General features: G+C 43.3%; 2 protein-coding genes and 1 non-coding gene across 3 annotated transcripts in view; 2 read left to right on the plus strand and 1 right to left on the minus strand.

Annotated features, from left to right (window-relative positions):
- Window positions 1-5,773, minus strand: part of Hsp90b1 (heat shock protein 90 beta family member 1) — a 16,808-nt gene extending 11,035 nt beyond the window's left edge. Inside the window, exons 1-5 of the mRNA XM_008843157.3 lie at window positions 5,583-5,773; window positions 4,613-4,715; window positions 3,583-3,724; window positions 2,787-2,903; window positions 1,521-1,852 (exon numbers count right to left, since the gene is read on the minus strand). Coding sequence (XP_008841379.1) covers window positions 1,521-1,852; window positions 2,787-2,903; window positions 3,583-3,724; window positions 4,613-4,715; window positions 5,583-5,631 — 743 coding nt within the window. The 5' untranslated portion in view covers window positions 5,632-5,773. The remainder of the gene's footprint in view (window positions 1-1,520; window positions 1,853-2,786; window positions 2,904-3,582; window positions 3,725-4,612; window positions 4,716-5,582) is intronic.
- Window positions 5,774-6,057: 284 nt separating this feature from the next.
- LOC103742147 (tetratricopeptide repeat protein 41-like) overlaps window positions 6,058-25,012 on the plus strand; it is an 85,041-nt gene continuing 66,086 nt past the window's right edge. The window contains 6 exon segments of the mRNA XM_008843158.3: window positions 6,058-6,294; window positions 15,430-16,052; window positions 16,054-16,405; window positions 19,655-19,759; window positions 19,762-19,834; window positions 24,245-24,459. Of these exon segments, the coding sequence (XP_008841380.2) occupies window positions 15,615-16,052; window positions 16,054-16,405; window positions 19,655-19,759; window positions 19,762-19,834; window positions 24,245-24,459 (1,183 nt within the window). The 5' untranslated portion in view covers window positions 6,058-6,294; window positions 15,430-15,614.
- On the plus strand, window positions 9,285-9,391 carry LOC115072052. Its single transcript, XR_003851112.1, has one exon. It is a non-coding gene; the product is annotated as a U6 spliceosomal RNA (small nuclear RNA).

The raw sequence follows: 25,012 nt of genomic DNA on the forward strand, positions 1-25,012 counted from the left end.
CTTTGTCCTTACCCTACAAACACTTAAATGTTGAACCTTTGCATGTTAAAGGCAATGTGCTGTGTGAAGGCAAGTCTTATTTTACAAACTGGGAAGGAACTAATTTATGCTTAAGTTTCTGCAGTGGTAAAATGCATTAATAGATCAGAAACAAAGGGACCATTTTACCACCTCAGCTTTAGGAAAAAGCAGACTATCTCAATAAAGAAGGAAAGACAAAAGTAATATAACAACATTACCTGATGCTACTGTTCTGACCTAATCACTTAATCATCACGAATCTCTTGTAAAGGTATAGCAGCAGCTGCTTTAGGGATGGAGACAGAAGCACTACCAAACTCAATTCTCTGATGCCTCAATTTTTTCCTTTGGTCATTCTGGACTCCTGGTTCTTCAGCTGGGTCATACTGTGCTGCTCTGAGAATCTTCAAACATACCCTGCTTGCTGCCTCAAGTATCACTACTTCAGGAAGTCTTTTTCATATCTTTCCCCTGAAAATGCAGGTGTCCCTTAGTGTCCTTTCTTGTATATCACTCAAGTTGTTTTTCTTGCCCTTGTAAGTTTAAGCCCCGTGTAAAAGGAAGGACTAGATCTATCCAATTCCCCACTGTAGCCCTATAACCCCAACCTGTGTTTGGCATTCAAATAACTAGATGAATGAATGGTGGTATAGAATTTGAAAAAGAGGAAATTTTGCTCAGGGAAACTGTTACATAGTTTCATTTACTCATCAACCACCCATTTACTGATGCTACCCCCATAAGCTTTCCTGGTCACTCTTCAATTCATTCATGCAAACACCTGCCAGTCAAATGTCAGGCTCTGGGAATGGAAGCCAGGGAGCTATTATCCAGAGAATCTTGACAACCTCCTGGTACATGAACATCTCCTGGCACATTTTCTGTTTACCTGTTCTCTTCCAACCCATTATCATTACAAGTCTTGAATATTTCCAATGGTCTCCCCTCAGACAACCCCACCATCTCCTCCACATCACCTTCAGAATTCTTTTAAACAGTTAACCAAAACTTCTATCAACAACTGCAATCAACTGTGAGGAAGTCCTTTAATCCTGTGAACATGCCATACCTTTCTGCCTTCATCCAGGCTGCTCCACATCTCAACTACTTCTTGAATCTTGAAAACCCACAGACCCATCTCCCTTTCCTCTGGGAGAGCTCACACTTCCCATTCACACTCTCAATGTACAGCAATAATCACAACTCTTTTGTTCTAGCCTTCAGCACATCCTCAAATCTTTCTCTGAATGTGACTTCATTTCCTCATTTTATAGGCACGGAAGTTAGGGCCCACAATAAGCCATTTGCCTAGAAAGAACTGTAGAGCCAGGTTTCTTTTTTCTTTTTGAGACAGGGGTTTCCCTGTAGCCCCAGCTAGCCTCAAATTTACAGAGATCTGCCTGCCTCTACCTCCCAAGTGCTGGGATTAAAGGCATGAGCCACAACACCTGAGCCAGGGTTCTTATTCGATTAATTTGTTAGGAATCAATAATACTCACGTAATTGTTGTTCCCCGTCCTAGGGTGTTTCCTCTTGGGTCAGCAATTACAGAGAATTCATTGGAGTCAGATTCCCAGATGTGCTGGGTATCATTGTTGTGTTTTGATGTGACAATAACCTTATCTGCTACAAGGAAGGCAGAATAGAAACCAACACCAAACTGGCCAATCAATTCAGAAGTTGACTGACCATCTTCTTGTGCCTCTGTCATTTTGTTTAAAAACTCGCTCGTTCCAGATTTGGCTATGGTACCAAGGTTTTTAACCAATTCCTCTCTGGTCATTCCTACACCAGTGTCTGTGACATGCAGCAAGTTTTTCTCCTTGTCACACTAGAAAGAAGACAAGATCATCATTTTATAGCCCATTTTCTGGCCTTTCTCAAAAGCATACCCTTAAGAAAAAGCATGTTTCTTTATGAATGCTTTAAAAGCTCAGTGCATATAAGAAAAACACACAGGGACTAAATGTCAAAAGTAAACCAAATAAAACATTTTAAGAAAAAAGTCTAGAAAAACAAAACTTAAGTTTTTCCTATCTTAAGAAAACAAAAGGACTCTGAACTTGAATGACCCCTGGATTTGGAATCTGTGATTTGATTTTATTAATGTTCTTCACTAAATATTTCTGGCTGTCTCCAGGAGCCTAGTAGGACTGTACACATTCCCCAGTTGCAGTTATGGGTCATGTGATTGGTTCTGGCCATTGAGTAAGAAGTGAGAGTGACTTTCAGGTTGTGTCTGTAACTGGTCTGTGAGCCTCTGCTCCTTTTGTACCCTGGCAACCAATGATACTCCAGAGGCTGCTCTGTAAGCCTGAGTCTTGGCTAGGAGGATGAGCAGGAAAAGTAGTAAGTGGCCTGTAGAATGATGATCTAAGCAAACTTAGAACTTGGCTAACTTTTCCTCAAGAGCCAAATAGTACCTATTTTAGGTTTTATGAGTCACAAGACCCTGTCACAATGGTTACTGTCATCACAGACAAGAGCACTGATAAATTACATACAAGAGGTTTTATGAGTCACAATGGTTACTGTCATCACAGACAAGAGCACTGATAAATTACATACAAATGATATGACTGTATTAAAAAAAAAAAAGCTACAAAAAGGCAAAGTCAGATTTGACTCACAGGGCAGCTTGCAGACTTCTGCATGAACTCAGTAAACTAGGGGTTACTCTTCACTGTAGCAAAACCCACTTCTATCTTGAATGATATGGTATGTCTGCTTGTGAGGATTTTTAAAAAGAGAAAAGTTAAGATTACCTTAATCTTGACTGTTAATTCCTCGTTTCCAGAGAGTGCATTTTCATCAGTTAGTGATATTAGCCTTATCTTATCTAAGGCATCAGAAGCATTTGAAATCAGTTCTCTCAGGAAAATCTAAAAGGAAGCCAGATTTAATACACTTAACACCAAGACACATTAAGATGTTTTCATACTCATCCTATCCTATTCCTCTGTATGAAAAGGCACTTTTTAAAATTATTTTGTGTGTATGAGTGTATTGCCTGCACATATGTAAGTGCACCCATGTCATGCAATCCCCATGGAGGTCAGAAGAGGGCATCAGATTCCCCTGGAGCTGGAGTTTTTAGCTGCCATGGGGGTGATGGGGATCGAAGAAGGGTCATCTTGCAAGAGCAGCCATTTTTCTTAACCAGTGAGCCATTTCTTCAGCCTGGGAATCATGCCTTTTAATTGTACAGAGATGGCTTTACTCTTAAAAAAAAAAAAAAAAAAAAAGGAGGCATGGCTTGTTACACACGTGGCAATGGCAGGGGAAATCTGAACTCTGCTACCCTTCATCATTACATATACAATATCTGGAAAGTAGTTTGTGTGACTACCCTTAAGTCTCAGCAGGCCATACTTATTTTGAGAAAGGAAAAAGACTGGGTAAAATGTCTACTCTCTTCCTTCCCTAATATGTATCAGTAGTAACTCTCATTCATTCCTACTGGGTATTAAAATTTGGTTATTTACTTTGGAATTTACACAATTCACTCCAGGTACGCTACCACACAATCATAAACCAATATGCTAATCACATGCTGCTTACCTCTTTATTTTTATACAAAGAGTTGATGATAAGTTTCATCATCCGGTTAACTTCAGCTTGGAAGGCAAACTTTTCAGATTTTTCTCTAAGTTCTCTTATTTGTGATGCATTTAACCCATCCAACTGAATAGCTTCTTCCTCTCTAAGGAAATCAATTAGATAAGCAAATATTTAGGTCCAGTTAAAAAAAAAGGCTCTGTGGTCAGGACCAAAGTGGCCTCTGGACTGTCTTGTTAAAAGGGAAAAATGGAAACCTTTATAAAATATCACCAATACACCAGCTAATTTTTATCACAGTAATAGGTTAATTAACATTGCCAGAAAAATACACTCAACTTTCGTCTACTAAAAAGCAAGTCATAACTCATATATGCTCTTAAAGCAAAGACTTTAAAACTGTTGCTTTTTTTTTTTTTTTTAAAGACAGGTTTCACCATGTAACTTTGGATGGCCTGAATCTTGCTAGGTAGACCAGGCTGCCCTTCAACTATACTTCTGCCTGCCTCTGCCTCCTGAGCCCTGGGACTAAATGCATGTGCCACCACACTCAGCCTGTCAGTAAGTCTTAAGAGGACAAATTTTAGAATACTGCTCTACCCAAAACTCCATTTTTTAGGGTTATTGACAAATTCTTTTAAAATTAAGTGCACACAATGAACACAAAACCAATTTAAAGTGTTCTCTGAGGTCTTAGAAAGTTTACAGCCCCAGTAGTGTTCTGCAGCAGTTATCCACATAGTTTTCTTTTTTTGAGATGCTGAGACTCCAACTCAGGGCACTGAGCATGCTAGGCTACTCTACTCCACAGCACCTCATTCAAATTTCCTTCTTGACCAGTAGTCATTCCATGGGCAGGTTAAGACCTGTGTGGATAATTGGGCCAATCCAACTGAATAGCTTTTCTCTGATGATTTTTAGGAATTTATGCTCGGAGTGCTCCTTAATCTGGACCTCCTCTTTGGAGCAAGCAAAAGCCACTGTGTCCCACAACCCTCCCAGGGCTTATCAGCACACAGTTCCAAACACAGACCTCTGCACGACTTCATCATCTGTCCTGGAGCCTTCTCTGCTTTTCCCCAGGTCGTCTTCTACTGTACCATCCACATCGACTTCATCGTCAGCTCTGACAGACCCTGAAGGAAGAAGGAACACCGGAAAACTCAAATACCGTTCCTCCCTCTCCTTCGCAGAGACCAAAGAGCGCAAGGGGAATGGTTGCAAAAATCAGTCGGTAAATGGAGGAGCTGGGGATGGAAGGATGTACTGGGTTCAATACAACGTCAGCAAAAGTTAGTAGGCTGACGCTGAGATGCTCAAGACCCCAAGGGATTCTCGAAGACCAGGCAGCCATCACCTCTGCGTCCACCGGTCCTTAGAAACAAGGCAGTGATGGGAGGTCCCATCTACAATACACCCACACGTGTTGCGCACAGCCAGGCCTCCATTCCGGCCCTAACTCGGGCTTCGGTGGTCATCACGGGTCAGAACGCAAACAGGGTTGCTGCAACTTCTGGCGAGGGGAACTGGACTGGGGCCCAGGGGCCGGCGGAGGCAGAGGGAGCACGGCCCCGGCTCCGGACAACCGGGATCGGACCCTGCCACGACCCCGCCGCTGGCCCGAGGCCCCGCGCATCCGAGAACCAAAACGCGCTCATGAGGACTCGGAGGGTCGGAGTCGTCGGGCTCGCACGACCAGCGGTCGGGGCGGATGACAAAGGTCCTGGGGAGGGGCCGGCGCAGTGTCCCCGTCCCCGGGGAGGAGAGTCCGAGAGGCCGCGCCTCGCCTGCCAGACCTCCGCTGGGCATTCCAACCGCCCGGCTCCGCTCTCCTCGCCAGAGTCAGCGTCATGCCCTGGGTGTGCTGGAGGAACGGCGACGGCCCCCGGGCTCTCTGCCCGCCCAGTGTCCCCCTCCTAGGCTCAACGACCTCAGAACGTTCGAGAAGCGGCCGCCCGGATGGTGGTGGGGGGGGTCCGCTCCGCTCCTCCGGGCTCACTCACCGAAGGTCAGCAGGACGCAGCAGAGGCCCAGCACCCACAGGCCCCTCATGGTGCGCGGCCGGCGAGTCTCAAGTCCCTACCGTTGCAGTAAGCGCCTCCGCCCCCACCCCAACACCGCTTCTTCACACCTCCAGCCGCGCGGTCCGCCCACTACGCGGCGCTCAGGTCCGGCCGCTTTTCACCCCCACTCCTCGCGGACGGGGGACGGGAAACATGAACCCACCAATCAGGCCTCACCACGCACCCTCTGCATCCAATGGGGACGCGTGGGGGGGACCGCAACCCGCCAATCGGAACTGTCCAGGTGCGGTACCCGATGCCCGAAGCGTGGCTCCTTCTGATTGGTCTCCCGGAACAGCTTTTCTCCAATCAGATGGCTCTGCGGGCCCCTCACACGCGGGGCCACCCCTTTGCCTGGGAAGCCTTGGCCTCTGAGGAAAACTGTCCAATGAACGTCAGCGAATAGCATGTCCATCCTTTCCGAGAGGTCCCGAGGAAGCACTTCCGGGTCCTGCCGAACGTTTATTCCGTGACTAGGGGAAACGGTAGCCACGGCAATGAGGCTTTTTTTTTACCTTTTTTCGACTATGCGGGGAGTCACGTTGGGAGCCATCCCAGCGCTATGTTCGCCATCACCTTTCTGTCTGGCGTTGCCTTTCCAAGGAGAAACACGTGAGGGATTGAAAGTCCTCCTGAGTGCCGGCCTATAGAGGTGAGAAACTACAATTCCCGGCATGCTTCGTACAAGGCTCACACCGTATTGAATGCTGGGAACCGTAGTCTTTGGCCTCTGGGCCAGTGGCGTAGTTTGGGCCTTTCGGAATCTCACGCTTTGTCTTTGCGGGAAGTCTGTCCAGCGTAGTTTAGTATGTACACCCCCTTCTGATCGCAGTATAGTTCTGTGCTTGTTCTAGGACTCTTTAATGCACACAGCTTTCAGGAGCGGGCCTGGAAAGCCGCCCTGCCGAGGTCCAAGGCGCCTTGTGTTCTGGGGGCTGGTCCTGGAGTCTGGGCTCCGCCTCTGCCTGACCCTAGAGCGTGTGTTTCCCAGTCTGATTTATGCGTCACTTGGGGCTCTGGGTTCCTTTGGTTCCACCGCGCCTTCGATGGTTGGAAACCCCAACCCTCCCTGGTTTGGTTTGCAGAAGAGGGTGGCGGGGTTCCTCTCCCCCAAGGGAAATTGCACGAACTCTAAAGAGCGCAGCGGTGATGTCCAGTCTGGCCCAGAACAGGAAAGGACATTTGTAGATTCTTGAAAGCAAACCCTCAGTGCTGCAGATAGCAGGTTTGCAGCTTTGTAACTTCGGAGAAATGCCTTTCCTCCTTCAGAAAGACAAAGAACCACGGGATCTTTCCGCTGAGGGAAGTCCCTAACTGACCAGCTGGTGACTTCGATGTGTTTTCTACACTCTTTAGCCTAGTTTTTACAAATTTCCCACCAGCACAGACTCCTGCCTCCAGCATGCACATCACTAGTTCCTCCAGGAAAATTGAAGTCAAATAATTCTCCGAATTCCTCAAGACAAGCTTTTCAGTGACAGGGTCCTTTTTACAGCTTCCCGTATTTAGACTTGCCTATCTTGATTCTGTGGTTTGGTTTACATATTGCGGTCTTGTCTTATTTACATCTGCCTGATTTACCTACATTTGCCATTAATAATAAGCAAAGAGAAACTTAAAAAGCAGGTTTGATGCCTCTGTGCTGACGTTTTTTTTGTTTAGAGTATACTAGTCTTTCTGTCTGTCTTTCTTTTCTTTAAAAGATGCACTTTTCTGCGTTTGACAGCTCAATTTTTTGGGGGGGTCTTTTTTTTTTGTCTTTTTGAGACAGGGTCTCCCTGTAGCCCCGGCTGTCCTGGACTCACTATGTTTTTTGGTCTTTTTGAGACAAGGTCTCCCTGTAGCCCCAGCTGTCCTGGAACTCACTATGTAGACCAGGCTGGCTTTGAACTCACAGAGATCCGCCTGCCTCTGCCTCCCAAGTGCTGGGATTAAAGGCATGCGCCACCATGCCTGGCCATACAGCTCAATATTTTTAAGTGTCGAGCAAGAAGTCGACTAGTTCCGAAACTGCAGATGCCTTAACTGGCTAGTGGGGGGTAGTTTGGGCTGCACCTGGAGGGAACCGAGAATGAGATTTGCCCTCCAAAATAGAGCTGCTGCTTGTGGGTAGAAGTTCCTGCACGTGGCAGTCCCCGGAGCACAAAGCACTAGGCTGGCGGAAGATGCCTGGCCTTCTCACTCAGTTGTGCCATTCTACGACAAGCTCTCTGACCGAGCACCCTGTAAAAGAAGTGGGCATAGACTGGGGAGATGGCCTGGGGGCAAAGAGATGACTGCACAGCCTGAGGATCAGAGCTAGAATTCACCGTATGAAGCCCCAGTGGCGGGACTGCGGGTGGTGGTGGTAAAAACAGGGCTCCTCTGGCCCTCAGTCTGTTAAAGCAGAGAATTCCACAGAGAGGAGAGAGAGACAGAGAGGATGCAGAGAGAGAGAGATTAGAGGAACACAGAGAGATTGAGACAGGCAGAGACAGAGGGGGCCGTTTCCTGGATTTCGTCATCTGTTCCCCCATGTTCACTTTTGACTTTTGACCTGCGGTCCCTCAAAACTGACACTCCAGGTGGTTAATTTGCTCCCCACCTTTGGAGTTAATTCTCCTGCTTCTTAATTTTAGTTTTCCACTTTGATACTATATTTCCATGGACACTAGTAGAAATGGCTGCCTTTGTTATAGTTTTGTTAAACTTCTTGTGCTTATCTAATGCTACTAGACAGTACCCTGTCTTGCAATTAAACTTGGAAGGAAAAATCCAGATAGGCAAACAGATGCAGTTAGGGGTAATAGGTAGTTCCCCTGATGGACAGGTGTAATCCAGCAGTGGGGAGACCAAGGCAGAAAAGCATTTGGCATTTGGGAGCATTGAGGGATTAAGGAATGGAGCAGGTACTAAGGCAAACTGGTGGGTTGATTGGTCCCTTCTTTCCTTCCCTTTTGTTTTTTGGATTTTTGAGACAATGTCTTGCAATGTAGCACTGATTGGCCTGAAACCTACTACTTAGTAACTGAGCCATCTCTCCAGCTCCTTCTCTTGCTTTTTAATTTAGCAACTGTATTCATTGGTGAATAATAAAGATATGGTCTCTTTTCCTACAGGGTATGAGCAGGCACTAATTGGAATTGTATCATAAGTGCAAGTATCTTATTTTTGAGATAGGGTCTTACTACATAGCTCAGGTTGGTCTCAAACCCACTATGTAGGCCAGGCTAGCTTCCAACTTGAGGTGATTGTTCTGCCCTGGCCTCTCTTGGGTGTCAGAATTTCAGGAGTGCCCCACCACACCTGGCTATAGGTACAAATGTAGTATTTAAATGGCAGTAAAGACATATAAGAACACCTGTAGAGGAGCGTCCAGGCCTCTGGGAACTGATGGGCGTGCTCTTGATGTTGATATTGGTCGGTGCTTAAAGCTCAAACCATACAGTTAAAGGGGTGAACTTTTTGTTATTTAATCCACTTTATGTTAGTTTTTCTTTTTAAAAATTTACTCTTTGGGCTGGCCATGTGGTAAGCACTTTTAATCCCAGCACTTGGGAGGCAGAGGCAGATGGATCTCTGTGAGATTGAGACCAGCTTGGTCTACATAACAAGTTCCAAGCAGGCTGGAACTATGGAGACCCTATCAGAAAAATTGTTATGCTGCTCGCTTTGGCAGCACATATACTAAAATTGGAATGATACAGAGAAGATTAGCATGGCCCCTGTGCAAGAATGACGTGCAAATTCATGAAGCGTTCCATATTTTTATAATGAAAATGCTATGTTTTGTATTTTTGTTTGGCTAGGAGTAGAAAATAAAAGTGTTTGCTTACCTGCAAAAAAAATGTATTCTTTGACAATTTCATACACGTGTATGTATACTGTATTTCCATCACACATACCATTACCCTCTAGTGTCCTTCACTGAACCCCTCCTGCTTATAAGTTCTATTCTTTCATGCCTTTAAAAAGTTTTTTAAGGGACTGGAGAGATGGCTCAGCAGTTAAGAGCACTGACTGCTCTTGCAGCGGACCTAGGTTTCATTCCCAGCCCCCACATGGCGGCTAACAACAGTCTGTAACTCCATTTCCAGGGGACCCAATGCCTTCTGACCTCTGTGGGCATTGCATGACATGGGTGTACTTATACACATAAAATAAAAATAATAAATACAATATTTTTTAAAAATGTAGCTCTGTTTGGCCTGTTCTCACTGTGTAGACTAGGCTGGCCTCAAACTCACAGAGATCCACTTGCCTCCTGAATGCTAGAATTAAAGGCATGCACCACCATGCCCGGCTACAGTTTTTAGTACACTTATCATACTTCAATTAAAGAAACCTAACAGCAACTGCTATTCTGTCAACAAAACCATTTCAGAAAGAATGAGGAGCAGATAGAGATGTGCTGTCAGGTGGTGCTGTTCTCACTAGGAGGGTCTATAAAGATGAAGAAGCAATTGGCAGGAATTTAGAAAAACTGAAGTTCTTTATTTTGAAATTCCTTTTATATGTTCCAGAAACCCAAGAGATTTCAGTTTTTGTATAAAAACATTTTATCATTTTTATGTGTGTGAGTGTATTGCCTGCATGCATAGAAGTTCGCCTGTGTCTTGGAAAACCTGTGGTAGTCAGAAGAGGGCGTTGGATCCCCTGGAACTGGAGTTACAGATGGGTGTTAGCCACCATGTGGATGCTGGGAATTGAACCTGGATCCACTGTGAGAGCAGCCAGCGCTCTTAATCACTGAGCCATCTGTCCAACCCAAGAGATTTCAGTTTTTTAATGTATCGAATATGAGAATCTGGTAAATTATTGAGTTTAAGATAATCTATAAAAATAAGTCTTGCAAAAAACAAAAATTCAAACAAAAAATTTCATTTATGTGAGGGGCAAAACTGTAAATATATAGAAGTAAACAAAGACATAACTCAAATGTGAAGAAAATTGTACAGTATCAAAGAAATTAAAGCAAATGAACTTGGATCAGGTTCCATACCCCATGTGTTATGTACTGTTGTGTAATAAATTATCCCCAAACTCAAGAGCTTAGAAGGACACTTGTCTCACACAGTATCTGTTGATGCTTGAATCGAGGCATGCTTGACTTGGTTGATCTGACTGAGGGTTCCTTAGGAGTTTGTAGGCAAGATGTTGACTAAGGCTGAGGCCATTTAGAGGTTTAACTGGGGCTGGAGGATGTGTACCCATTAGGGGGTCACTTGCACAGCTGTTGTCTGATGTGTGAGGCCTCAGGTCTTAACCACATATATATGAGTGAGTGGCAGTTGGCAGCCTCTGCAGTGAATGACCCTTATAAGACAGTGAACACCACAACAACCAGTGACTCATAAGCAAGCTCTGGAATCACACAGCATCTCTGCTGCAGAAGTAGAACTATTCACTCAGAGAGGTAGGCTAACCAAGGGTATGAATGCAGCAGTCACAGATCACAGGAGTCAATTTGGAGGCCAGATGGACCAAACCTTAGTTGCAAGAGAAACTGGAAAAAGTGTCACATGACATTTTCACCTCCTCTCAAGAGAGGTAGTCTCAGAAATCAGAGTCAGGATATTCCCAAATAGGAAGACAGTTCATATGCAGCACAATGAAAAAGAATAATAACTGTCTGCCACATACCTAAGTATATAGGTGGACCAGTGCAGCAAGTGAAGAAACCAAAGAGTATTTCAGTTTAACACATGAAAAGAGCGGTATTTCACTTCCCAGGGGGAAGGATAAAGTTTTAGCTCTTCTCTTAGATCATATAAAAAAAGAAATTCTGGGATGGAGAGATGGCTCAGTAGTTAACATTGTTCTTACAGAAGACCTGGGTTTGAATCCCAGCACCCACATGGCAGCTAACAACTGTCCGTAACTCCAGTTCCCGGGGATCCGACAGCCTCTTCTGTCCTCCACGGGCATTGCATGACATGGGTGCCCTTACCTACATGCAGACAATACATGTATACACATAAAATAAAAATAATAAATTTTTTTAAGAAAGAAATTCCAGCTTAGAAGAAATAAGAATGGAGTACAAGGTGAGGTGGAAGAGACCGTTCTTTCTTATTTTATTTTGAGATGGGCTCACTATGTAGCCCTGGCTGGCCTTGACCTCTGCATCCTCCCTCAGCCTCTTGAGTACCGAGTGTACTGTGCATGGAGTGAGGGCCACCTTCCCAGCCCTCCTATTTGTTGTGATATTTGTGTTCCTTGAGTTGGTTGGATTGATAGTTTGATATTTTTCACTACTTTTTCTTATTCATTGGTGTTTTTAGTATGTATGTGCATGGTGTCTGTGTGTGTGTGTGTGTGTGTGTGTGTGTGTGTGTGTGTACATGTGCCATGGCCCACATGCGGAGATCAGAGGACAACTTGTGGTCAGTTCTCTCCTTCCACCATGTGGGTCCCAAGGATCAACTCAGGTCATCATCAGGCTTGGCTGCAAGCTCCTTAATTGTTAAGCTATCTCACTGACCCAGTGTCTTATTTTTAAATTAAAATCCAGGCATGAACTGAAAAATAGTTGAGGCTAAGAGATATGACATTTTTTCCTTGACAAAAATGTCCTCTTCCCATCAATTTGCTAGTGGGATGGAGGGATGGATGAGTCAATGTTGTATTGAACTGAGCTGGGTTTAGCTTAATTTATTGTTGCTGTTGTTACCTGCAGTGCAGTAAAGGTGCTGGGCTGGTGGAGTCTGGTGTAGGCCAGGAGCTCAGAGTTAAGCTTGGAAGTCCTGTCAACTCTCAGCTTCCTTGATCCTCTTCCAGCAGCCCACAGTTTTTTGTTTTTTGTTTTTTTTTGTTTTTTTCTTCAGTCTTTTCTACAGAACATTCTGTGGTCACCATGGTTTTCGTTGTTTCCAAGTTGACTTTTTCTTCTGCTGCATCTTGTAACTGCTTGCTGTGGGCCCATGCAGTGAAGTTTTTTTGGATGGTCTGTTTTTATCTGTAGAGGTTCCATTTTATTTTTAAAATATTTTTCATTTTTTTTCCTGAGAGTTCATATTTTTCATTAGATCCTTGTGTATAAAGAGAATAATATTGTTTTTAAAGCCCTTGTCTGTAATTTCATCTCTGCATTTCCAAGTCTGTTCATGTTGATTTGTTTGACTGTGGGTCTTGTTTCCTTTCTGCATTTGAAATAATTTTTATTGGTTGTTGTGTTTTATTATTGAAGTCTGAATTTTGTCATCCTTCAGAGGGTGTTGGGCTTTGCTCTAGCAGGCATTTAAATCGCTTCCTTATCAGCTGGACTGGTAACAGCTTGTTTTAGTTCTTTTCATGGAGAAGTCCCAAGTAGTCTTTAGTGTTGGAATAATTTCTTCCTACTAATAAGAGTTACTTTTCTAGAGTTTCTATAAAAATGACTTGATGATCAGGGATGACTCTTCACTTGAGCTGGGTGGAACTCTACATTTTCTGTGCCCCATGTAAGCATCAGGAAGTGTTAGGAGGCCTCCCCTTCATTCTTTGCCAAGCTGGATCACATTTCATCCTACACATACGCAATTGGGGATTCAGACAAGACTAGGGGGACCTTTAAGCAGATCACTGGGACTTTCCTCCTGCTTAACTGCTGTTTTTCTGGAGCTCTGCACCCAACCTACAACTTCCTTGGCTCCGTGCACTGCAGTCTCTGTCTTCTCAAATCTGTGCTGTGCTCAGATAGCCTGTCTTGCAGCATCCTCTGGGACCTGCCTACAACAACTGTAAGATGGGAAGAGCAAAAGGTGCATCTCACGGCCTTCCCTTCTCTCAGCAAACACCCTTCTGTGCTGCCCGTGTCTAGTGCTAGAAAATCACTATTTCATACGTTTTGTTTAGTTTTCCAATTTTTTGAAAGGTAAATGAATCTAGTCACTGATGGCCTATAATGGCCAGAGACAGTGTAGCTAGCAGGTTCACAACCTGCTGTGGGGGTTATATTTTACTCATTTTGTTTATTTGCTTGGCAAACATCATTCAGTTTGCTGGCTTTGTTGCTGTTGTTGTTTTAGGTTTCTGTTTTTGTTTTTTTCTCAGACAAGATCTCACTGGCCTTGTGCCTCTTGCTTCCACTTCCTGAGTACTTGGATTATAGGTGTGTGTTACCCACGTCTAGCACCTGCTTTTTATATTATTATTTTTCTATAAAAATGAAATAATATCTTCACATGGGTAGTGTTTGCCACTTGGATTCGTTGGTTGGGAGTGATTCTAAGAAAGAATCATTGAGTTCCATATTTTATAGATGCAAATATATTTCAAAATACATTCCAAATAACTTCAAAATTATCAATTTCTATTCCATATTTTTATATAAGAAATAACTTTAATCAATATTTAGTCATCTTTTAAAAATTTACATAATTGTTTATTTTAAAATTTTTTGACTTCTAGACAAGTTGAATATGTATTTTTAAAAATTTTTTGACTTCTAGACAAGTTGAATATGTATTTTTTAAAATTTAACACATTTTATTTGGTGCTGGAGAGATGAGTCAGTGGTTAAGAGCACTTGCTGCCCTTGCAGAGGACCCAGGTTTAGTTTTTAGCACACACATGGTGGCTTAACAACTGTCTATGACTCCAGTTTGAGGGGATCTGATGCCCTCTTCTTGCCTCTGCAGGCATTGCACACATGTGGCGCACTTACATATAGGCAGGCAGAAGACTTAACACATAAAATAAAAATTAACTGATTAATAAAATTTTATCACACTTTATTTATTTTATGTGTGCACCCTTGTGTGAGTTGGTTGCACACGTGCCATGGCATGAGTGTAGAAATCAAAGGACAGTTGTGGAAGTGGGTTCTCTCCTTTCACCATGTGGTTCCCAGGGGTCAAACTCAGGTTGTCAGACTTGGTACCTTCACCCACTGAGCCATCTCAGCATCCCTAGAAAAATTAAATATTTTTATATGTATTCTTGTATTATTTTTCTTCTTTGTCTATTTCTTCTTTGTACCTTTTGCTTCTATGTCTACTAGAGTTAGTTTTTTTCTTCCAGAATAAAGATAAAATTATTCTTGGCAGATTATTTTTACAGTTCATTTTTTGCATTTCAGCACTTCTAAAATGTAATTATATCTGTTCAATTTTTCTTTCTGTGATATCTTTAGTTTGCAAGTTTTGGAAATCTCCAGGTGTGATAAATATTTGTGCTTTTTTTCTTTTAAAAATATATTAAATTATCTCCTTTACTCTGAACCCATTGGCATGCTAGGTGTTAGGGAGATGACAGTGTGTAAGACAGAAGTAATCTTGGAGGGCTGAACATGGGGCACACATCTGTAATGTCAGCACTCAGAAAACTAAAGACTGAGTTTGAAGTCTGCTTGGATTGTGCGGTGAGACCCTGTTTCAAAAGCCAAAGAGCCCCTACACAAAAGAAAGGGCTGGGAATATAGCTCAGTTGGTAAAGTACTAGCCTTGCAAGCATGAGGACCCGAGTTCAAGCCCCAGAACCAATTTAAGTAAAAGCCAGGCATGGTGGCATGGGTTTGTAATCCCAGCACTGGGGAGGTGGAGACAGGCTGATGCCTGGGGCTCACTGGCCAGCCAGCCTAGCCTAACTGAATTGTTTCCTTCTGTGAACTATCCACAGATAATTTTCATTAGTCTTTACATTTCTATAGGGCAGAAGTAGTTGACCAAAGGATCCTGGGCAAGTAGGACTCTGGGGAAGAAGGGTCTTGTGACCATTTACCTACTGTCTTACAGGTTGTCAGTTTTTTCATAAAAATCTTCACAGGGGAACAGGGGAGACATGAGCTGACTGCAATCCTAAAATGAATCTATTTTGCCTTTTTCAGTTCTAACAAACTAGAATGTTTAGCTGTGGCATCCTCGAAGGACTTCAAAGAAGTGATTTTGGGGAAAAGAACCCTGTCTGTTCTAACAAACATAATTAGGGAGAAGACTTAAGCCTCAGAGGTCAGTGACAGGGCCAGTATGGAATTTCTGTTTTAAGTGTGACATCATTCGTGAGCAAAGTGAAATGGACCCAAAGGCAAGCAAGAACCTAGAAAGATGCAGCACCTGACCAAGTTTAAAGTGCCAGAAACCCACCCAGCCTTATATCTGCTCCACTATGGACAATTTTTAAGAAGAGAGAGACTTTTGGGCTGGCAACATCTTCCCTCGTCTTAATGACTTCTGCAACACCTGGGGCTCTTACTTCAAAACTGTGGACCTGCGGTGGTCAGCCCTGAAGGCCCATAAATCCTTCACAGCCAGCCTGTTCCGGCAGTGTTCCTGTCTCCACTCCCAGCACCTCAAGCTCTGTCTTGACTATGTGGACAGTTTTCCCTTTTTCATCTGCCTACTAGGGCAGAGCTACGGTGACTTCCTACCTGATTGCTCACCTTTCCTGTTCTCCAAGGCAAAGGACTTTTCAAGTTTATCCGAAGGAGAACAGAATCTCTACGCTGCTGTGAAAAAATGGTTATTCTTGGGTCCTGGAGACACCTGACTGTAGTCTCACCGAGTTCGAGATCATCCAAGCAGCATTTCGGAAGGAGTCTCCATTTCAGTATTTCTACTTCCGTAGGGCCAACTCGCTGCTCAGGGCTTTCAGCGAGGAGGCTGAGGAGGAGAGGCTGTCCTCAGCCTCTCTGCTGAACCAAGAGGGAAAACTGAAGATTGGGAGGCTGAAGGCCAAGATCGTTAGTAAAGGGCTCCCAGTCAGATTCTACAGAGACCTGGAGGAGTTGGGTGAGCTGGTTTTCAAGGATTGGTCGGCTGTGGTAGAAAAGCTTTACCCAGTCACTGTGATCCTGGAAAACATAGGTTAGTAAATGTAGAGACTGCTGAGTCAGCCATCAGCCGGCTGTTTCCTGTGTTGAGTGTCTTCCTGGGAAAGAATGTTTATTTTATTTACTTTGACTTTTTCTAATTTTTAAATTTGATAGTTGTGGGGACCTAAAGGCATAGGTCTGAAAGGAAGTTACTGGGGGCGTGGCCTGGCTTGCTTTGAAAGTCTGAGGAGTGCATGATCAGTGCATGACCATCCTTAAGATACACCCTCAGGGGGGGAGGGGGGATTTCCAGGTGCCTTTATAAGCTTTGTAACACCTACAATAAATGAGTCCCTGCTTGACTAGACTCCCGGTTGCGTCTGAGTGTCTGTGGGTGATGGGGGCAGCGTGGGCTGGCGAACTGCGTGCTTACTCATCCTCAATCATCACCTCCCCGGGGATCGCTGGTTCAAACCCCCGGCAGAGAGTATGTGTATATGTATGAACTGTGCCTATGTATGATATGTGTGTGCATGTGTGCCGTGGTGCCTGTGTGAAGGTGGGAGGATGATTTTGAGTCAGTTCTTGCCTTCAGTCTTGTGGTGGCAGTCTCTTGTTTCTGGTGCTTTGCCTACTGCAGGGTAGCTGGCCTGAAAGTTTCCAATCAATTCTTCTGTCTGTAGTCTCCATCTCCCATCTCCCTGTAGGATTGCTGGGATTACAGATTTGACCCGCTCATCTGTGGATTCCACACAGTAGTAAAGGGCAGACATGGATTTAAGAATCAGAGGGAGCTGAACTCGAATCTTAGACTGGCCCTTGAGTAGTCACATGACACTGGTAAGTTCCTTGACTACCACACAGCAGTTTTTAATGTGCTCACAGATTATAGATTTGAGCCACCACGTTTTTTGTGGATTCTAGGAATTGAACGCAGGTGGTCAAGCTTATTGGTGAGTACTTTTCCCAGATGAGCCATCTCAGTGATCGTGGAAGGAACTTTTAAGTGACTGAATATGCTCTTTAAGTATTTAAAGTTATTCTGCTGTTCCTATAGCATTGGAGACTTCTGGACCTGAAAAGAGCTAATAATGGGTCATGGAGGATATTATTTAGGAGGTTAGAGAAGACCTAGAATGCCTGGGAGTTCACTTGTAGGTCTAGAGGGAGGTTTTCTTTTTGTCTTTTTGAGACAGGGTCTCCCTGTAGCCCCAGCTGGCCTAGAATTCACTATGTAGACCAGGCCGGCCTCAAAGTCACAGAGATCGCCTGCCTCTGCCTCCCAAGTACTGGGATTTAAGGCATGCACCCCCACGCCCAGCCAAGAGGGAGGTTTTCAACCTGGGTTGGTTTTGTCCTTGTCTGCAGAAGGTTTTGGTCATCATAGATGAAGGAAAGCACTAGGATCTAGTGAGTAGAGGCCAGGGATACAGTGGACAGGATAGGTCCAGCCCCAAACGTCAATGGTGCCACAATTGGGGCACCCTAAACTAAAGGGGAAAGAAGGAACTTTCATTGTCTTGTATTATGTATAGAGCATCACATTTAGTCTTTCAGGTTTAGTCCTCAAAGTGTAATGTTCTGGTCTTACAGGTGAGCACATACAAGCTACTGTGCGGTGGCTTAAGTGACTTACCAGTGTCATGTGACTACTAAAGGCTAATCTAGAATTTGAGTTTAGTTCCTCTGATTTTCAAATCCATGTCTGCCCTTTACCTTTACTACTCTGTAGAATCCACAAACTAACAAGCCTGAGAACTTGTCAGAATGGAGGAATTTGGGGGCCCATTCCAGGTCCACTAAATTAAAATTTGCATTTTCATGAGATGACCAGATTTACTTGTAGTTAAGAAACTGCTCCACATCATAATACCTCTAAGCAAAATGCCCTCAGTTTTGAAAATTAGTGCCTTGTGGGTATGTGGTAGCGTGAAAAGCAGTTCAAAGCTTCTTCCCTTAGACCAGCTCCAAGAGAGCTCAGTGGTTCCTCTAAAGTAATATGAAAATGGAATGTTTATATGTTTAGGGCCTAGGGAGAGGACCTGTCTGTGGTCCGATTCTCAAGAGATGACCCACAAAAGTTATGAGTTTCTGACGTAAGGGCCAGTGATTGTGGGGATGGAAAGTGGCAGCAGATGGTGAGTTCTCAGATCCTTTCTCAGACCAAGCAGTCAAGAGACCTTGAAGTTCCATAGGGAGCTGATGGGTGAGTGGTGAACTCAAGAATGTTGACCCAATAAAGTCATTTGGATTCAGTGCTGAGAGTGATGCTGCTGCACTGGTCACATAGACCTCTGCTTACAAGCCAAATCGTTCTGGACCCTGGAAAAGAGTATTATTATCAGCCATCATTCTTTTTGTTGCAGGTGACTTCAATAAAACGGGAATTGCAGAATTTGGGGCCCCATTCCACTTCTACTGAGTTACAGTTTACAGATCCCATGCTTATTTCTGGCTCACCCAGTTTTCATCAAGAAGCTCAAATATCCTAGGCTCAGGTCTTGGTGTTTCTCCTCTGAGATCTGCTGTCCTGATGTGGGCTCAAAGACTTGAATTTCCCCGTGATAAACACAAGATGACGGTAGCAGCTCCAGGTTCAAATACAGAAGAATTGACTCAAAGTCCTAGCATTGGGTCATTTTGTGTCTGATTAGCCTGAACTGGGCCATCTGCCTGTATGTGACTCAGTCACTGGTACCAAGAGAATGTGATGCTCTGATGAGCTGGTCCTGGAGCTGGAAGAGCAGTCATGGCTGAAGCACATAAACAGAGCCCTGAGTGGATCCCAGATGTAAGCTAGAGCTGCTCCTGAGCCCAGGGTTGAGTCAAGGACCGTCAGTTCTGTTGTCTGTCCCTCCTTATTTTGCCAGAATTTAAAGGACTTCTCCTTTGGCAGAACTGCATCTGTACTCATGGTTGCCGTCCATGTTAGAGCATTTTACCCTAAAATGTGCTCTACTCCCCAACCTCTGCCATGGACACACACACACACAATTGAGCTAGCTAACAGTTTGAAAAGGAAGCAGCCAATATATGTAGCAAGTTTAATTTTTTCCCTTTGTTGCTCTGAGGTCATGAAAATCAGATTCCATGTACAAATAGGCATGAGGAAGACTGAATGGTCTATCTACGTTTTTCTTTCATTATTACCTTCAATTGGCTATAAAATATGGTGCCACTGAAGAAAGAAAATGATGTACCTTATGGAAAGGCAGATTCCTTCCTGAACATGTAGAATAATGCACAACTAAAAATGTGGAACTTTAGGTCTAATATTTTAATCGTCCTTTTTACAATCTAGACTATAAACACAGTTTTGAATATTTGTATCATGAAGAGTTTACTGAGAAGTGCAAGCAAGTTTTTGTTATTTCCAAGGAGTCAAGCAAGACTTTTGAAATACTAGAAAATTTGCCTTAAAGGATGCAGAACTTGATTCTAAGACAGCTGTGGCAGGTTCTGGGTTAGACTCTGTTCTCAGGTAAGATATCTAGAAATCCTAAGCCTTTTTTTTTAGTATTTAAATTTTTTATGTGTATTAATATATTGCTTGCATGTATGTAAGTATGCCCATGTCATAAATACCCATAGTACTCAGAAGAGGGTGTTGGAACTGGAGTTATAGACAGTTGTTAGCCACCATGTGGGTGCTGGGATTTGAACCTGGGTCCTTTGCCAGAGCAGCCAGTGCTCTTAACTGCTGGGCCATCTCTCCAGCCCTGTGTTTAAATTTTTATTATATTTTTATTGATTGATTGAGGTCAGAGCACAGCTTGCAGGAGCTGGTCCTTGCTTTCCACAGTGTGGGTCCCTGGGATCCAACTCTGGTCATCAGGCTTGGCAGCAAGTGCTGTAACTTGCTGAGCTATATCACCAGCCCCAGAACTTCTAAGCCTTTTTATGAGGCTCAAGCAAAGCAGTGGGATTTTAATGAACATGATCTCCCAAATTCAGAGCATTTCTCCTTTTTCCCACACTGTGACCATCACTTCCTGTAAGAAAGACCCTGTAAAGGTTACTCTTGAGTTAGACTTTTAGGTATTACTCTGCTTTTTTGAAGCATTTCTGGTATTTCACATGCTTTCTTCCAGGCTCCTCAAGATTAAAAACTCCTAAAGGGCAGGGGACCTGCCTTTTTTTTTTCTCCCATACATCAGAAGCTAAGTAATTCCTGAGAATTATGGAATGATTGTAAGGAGAGAAATTAGGTAATATGAATGATGCATTTGTATAGTATTATGTCATTTACAAAGAGCTTCCACATATATCAACATTATGAATTATATCCAAATAATCACCAAGCATTTACTAAAATATGGACTGTATCATTATTTGTATTAGTAAGGAATCAAGTTGTCATACACGATGTATGAACTCCTATGTTGATTTCTCTGGTGTCCTGTACAATAAAACCAGGCCCTATATCTCTTTCCCCTATTCACTACCCACAGGCACTGAGAGACTGGGGTCACAATAAGAGAGCTGGCACTGCTTATGGTGTCCCTCCTTCATTCCTGGAGAGGGGGAGGCTCTTAGACTATTTCTTCCATTCTCCTCTGGCTCTTACCATGGATCTCATTTATTCTGTAAAATTTTTGTGGTTTGAAGTAAAGCCACAGTAGCTGAGATAGTACAGGCTGACCTTCACATCACAGTTCCAGACCTAGTACATACCATAACAATCCACTCAGAACCACCAGCATTCTGGTGACTCTGAGAATTGTGCTGAGGTAGGCAGCTTATTTGATTACTACAACAGAGAACTCAGCCAATGTTGTTAAGACTACAGGTGAAATACATAGGTTATATGTTAGAAATGTTAGGCTTGAATAGGCAAATCCTCAAAGCAGAGAGGATGCGGAGGCTGCTGAGAAATCTGGGTGGGGAGGAAAGGAGGGCATGTTAAATGGGCACAGAATTTCATTTTGTATGCTGGAAATGTTTTGGAATTAAATAGCAGTGATGTTTGTACAACCTTGTGAACATAGTGAAAACTGTACACTTTAAAACTGAATTTTTGGAGATGTAGCTTATTTCCCACTTTGTAATTTTTTGAATAATTTATAAATCTAATAAATTTTGTTGCAATTGAAGAACTCAAATTGAAACCAATAAAAATACAGCAGTTAGTCTGTTCAAAATATTTGTTACTTTATTTTCATGTGTATGAGTACATTGCTTGCATGTATGTAAGAGCACCCATGTCGCACAATCCCTGAGGAGGTCAGAAGAGGGTGTTGGATCCCCTGAAACTGGAGTTACAGATGGTTGTTAGTCACCATGTGGGTGCTAGGAACCAAACCCAGGTCCTCTGTAAGAGGAGCCAGTGCTCTTAGCCACTGAGCCATCTCTCCAGCCCCATAGGTAGTCTTTTTTATTGTATGAAAACATTGAGAACTCTATTTGCTTTGCCATCCAGAATAGTGTTCTATACTGTATGTTCTTGAATATTTTGTTCAAGACAGTAGAAGAATGTTCATTGTCAGAAGCCAAGCATGGCGGTGTATGCCTTTAACCCCAGCACTTGGGAGGTAGAGGCAGGCTGATCTCTGTGAGTTCAAGGCCAGCCTGGCTTAATAGTGAGTTCCAGGCCAGCTGGGGCTACAGGGAGATGCTGTCTCAGAAAGACCAAAAAAAAAAAAAAAAAGTCCATAAAGCATGGCCTTAAAACCAACTTTTTTCTTTCTTTCATTCCCTCCTTCCATCCCTCCCTCCCTTCTTTTTTTGAGACTGGACCTCACTATGCAGCCCTTGCTAGCTTTGAACTTTTGGTGATTCTCCTGCCTCTGCTTCCTTAATACTGGGATCACAAGCATTATCAACCTTTGATAAATAAAATTTTTAATGATGTTTTTATTTGTTCTTGAGAAAAAACTATGATGATGATCTTATCCTTGGTTATGTGGATGCATCATATCTGCAGTTTTGTTCATTGATTTGGCCTGCTTGGTGCCAAGAACCATTTAAGACTCAGGGAATTCCACAGTGAACAAAAGTTAAAATCTCTGCCTCTGTGACCCTTGCCTTGTGGACACAGGCACTCAACACTGCATGTGTAAAATGTGCACTGTACTCCATGTCTTCAAGGGCTAATGGAACAAAATGAAATACTGAGATGGAACAGGCCAGCTGGCAGAGTGAGGGAAGCCCTGGGTGACAAGGTGGTGTTTGAGTAGTAGAAACAAGTGAGGGAGCCAGCTATGCAAATATGGGCTGGAAGAACATTTCAGATGAAGGTAATTGTAAACACAGAGGCCCTGTGGCTAGAGAAAAAGCAAAGATGCTAGGCAGCTGAAGGGAAAGTAGGAAAGGTTGAGGGTGGAGAGGACTAATTTCAACAGGTCATCCATATGACATGTTTTGACAAGTTCACTCTGGTTGATGGCAGAGGTATGAGTAGGATCCAAAATTAAACCCCACTTTTGAAAATTGTTGAGGAAGGATTTTAAGCAATAGAACATTGATTCTCAGTCCATGTCAACAGCATTGAATTTTTTTTTCTAGCCTAGAATTTGCTTTATAGACCAGGCTGGCCTCTAACTCAGAGGTCCACCTGCCTCTGCCTCCTGAGTGCTGGGCTTAAAGCCATATGCCACCACGCCCTGCCAGATTCTTATGAAATAACTACTGTTTAATAACTTGACTTTAGAGTTTCTATCTTAATGAATTTTTGGAGTGATCTTCTTGCTTTGCTGAATCTGAATTTAGGTTCATGTGTTTTATTTCATTTGTTCATTCACGCATTCAACTATTTATGGTTAAGTACTGTGCTCATGGTATTTATTATCAATGAAAAATAGACACATACATGCACACAAATATACATACACACTTACATACTTTGTGTGTGTGGTGCTAGGAATTGAACATAGGGCCTCAAATACAGCAGCTAAGCACCACTGAGCTATTCCACCAGGCCTTCTGTTGTTTTTAGACAGGGTCTCACTAAGTTGCCTAGGCTGACCTTAAACTTGTGATCCTTTTTCCTCAGCCTCCCATGTAGCTAAGATTACAAGTTAGCACCTTCAAACCCAGCTGATATATACCTATCAAATCATAATTGTAAGTCACAGTCTAGTGTGATGGTGCATACCTGTAGTCCCAGCACTTGGGAGGAAGAAGTAGGAGGATCAGGAGCTTGGGATCGTCCTTGGCTACGTAGCAAATTTGAGGTAGCTTGGGCTACATGAGACTCTGTCTCAAAAATAAATAACTAACTAAACTATAAACCACAAGGTTAAGAGTTTCCACGTCATGATATTGATAGGCCTTAGATTCCTCTGCATATCCAGATGCTTTTCATTAAAAAAAAAAAGCAAAAAGCAGTAAGACAAGTTAGTGAGCTCACGTGCTTGCCAGTACATAGATGTCATATTCACATAGACTGACCAGCTCACACACACTGGTAAAAGAGCAGGCTACTTCTCAGTCACCAGTGAGGGTGCAAGTAAGTTGAAATTCCAATTTCCTGGTTTGCAGAACTGATAAGAATTATTGTGTATGAGTGCTTCTGGTTTTTATTCTCTTCCAGTGTGATGCTATCCCAGGGAGTAGCCAGGGGTAGAAGAATGGTAGATGAGCAAGACAGTTTGATGGGTGGTGTGACATTTTTATCCCTAGGCCTTGAGCCTTTGATGATACCTGAAATTCATATTGGACAACCTAGGGTCTGTCTAGCCAGGGGAGCCTTCCAGAGTCACTGTCCCCACTCTCCTCACCTGACCTCTTAACAAAGCCATAGCCAGAGGAGGAATGGCTTCTTTGAAGTTCATTGATGCCAAAGTTGAGGCCAAAGCTTCATTTCTCTTAGAGGCAAAAGGTATCCACAAAAATTCTTCCTTCTCTTTCTTGGTAAAAATTCTTGACTACCATTTATCACTTTCTTTTCCAGAACTAATTCCCTTCCAACTTACAAGTCTATTTTGCTCCTGTCTGGAGAACATGGCTGTGGGAATTCTTCTCTGCTTGCTAACTGGGTGAATGATTTTAAAAGCAAATATCCAGATGTGCTGATGATCCCATACTTTGTGGGAAGCACTTGTGAAAACAGTGACATCATGTCTATGATCCATTACTTCATCCTGGAGCTGCAGCACCAAACCCATGGTAGGGAGCCCGGCCTCCAGTGCTCAGAAAGTGCCATGATCCTCCAGATACCCTTTCTTTCTTTCTTTTTTTTTTAAATTTCATTTATTATTTTTATTTTATGTGTATGCCTGTATTGCCTGCATGTAGGTAAGTGCACCCTTGTTGTGCAATGCCTGCAAAGGTCAGAAGAGGCTGTCGGATCCCCTGGGACTGGAGTTACGGACAGTTATTAGCTGCCATGTGGGTGCTGGAATTTGAACCCAGGTCTTCCGCAAGAACAACCAGTGTTCTTAACCTCTGAGCCATCTCTTCAGCCCCCAGATACCCTTTCTATACTCTGCTCTTCCTTTATATAAGTATGAACATGCCTGCTTTAAATATATCAGATCATTTGTCAGACCAAAACCAGCATGTTCTTCAGACCAGAAAATAAAATTGGTTTTGATACGGGCATGAATCTCAATGTAAGATTTTAAAAAAATGTTCAAAAATGCATCCTTCTCCCTTGAGAGTAGAACCATGACCCATAGGATAATTTAAAAAATTTTAAGTATTGTTCTTTTTTTTTTGG

This window comes from Nannospalax galili, unplaced genomic scaffold, assembly GCF_000622305.1.
Source record: "Nannospalax galili isolate Female #2095 unplaced genomic scaffold, S.galili_v1.0 scaffold39, whole genome shotgun sequence".
In the NCBI taxonomy this organism is placed as follows: Eukaryota; Metazoa; Chordata; class Mammalia; order Rodentia; family Spalacidae; genus Nannospalax; species Nannospalax galili.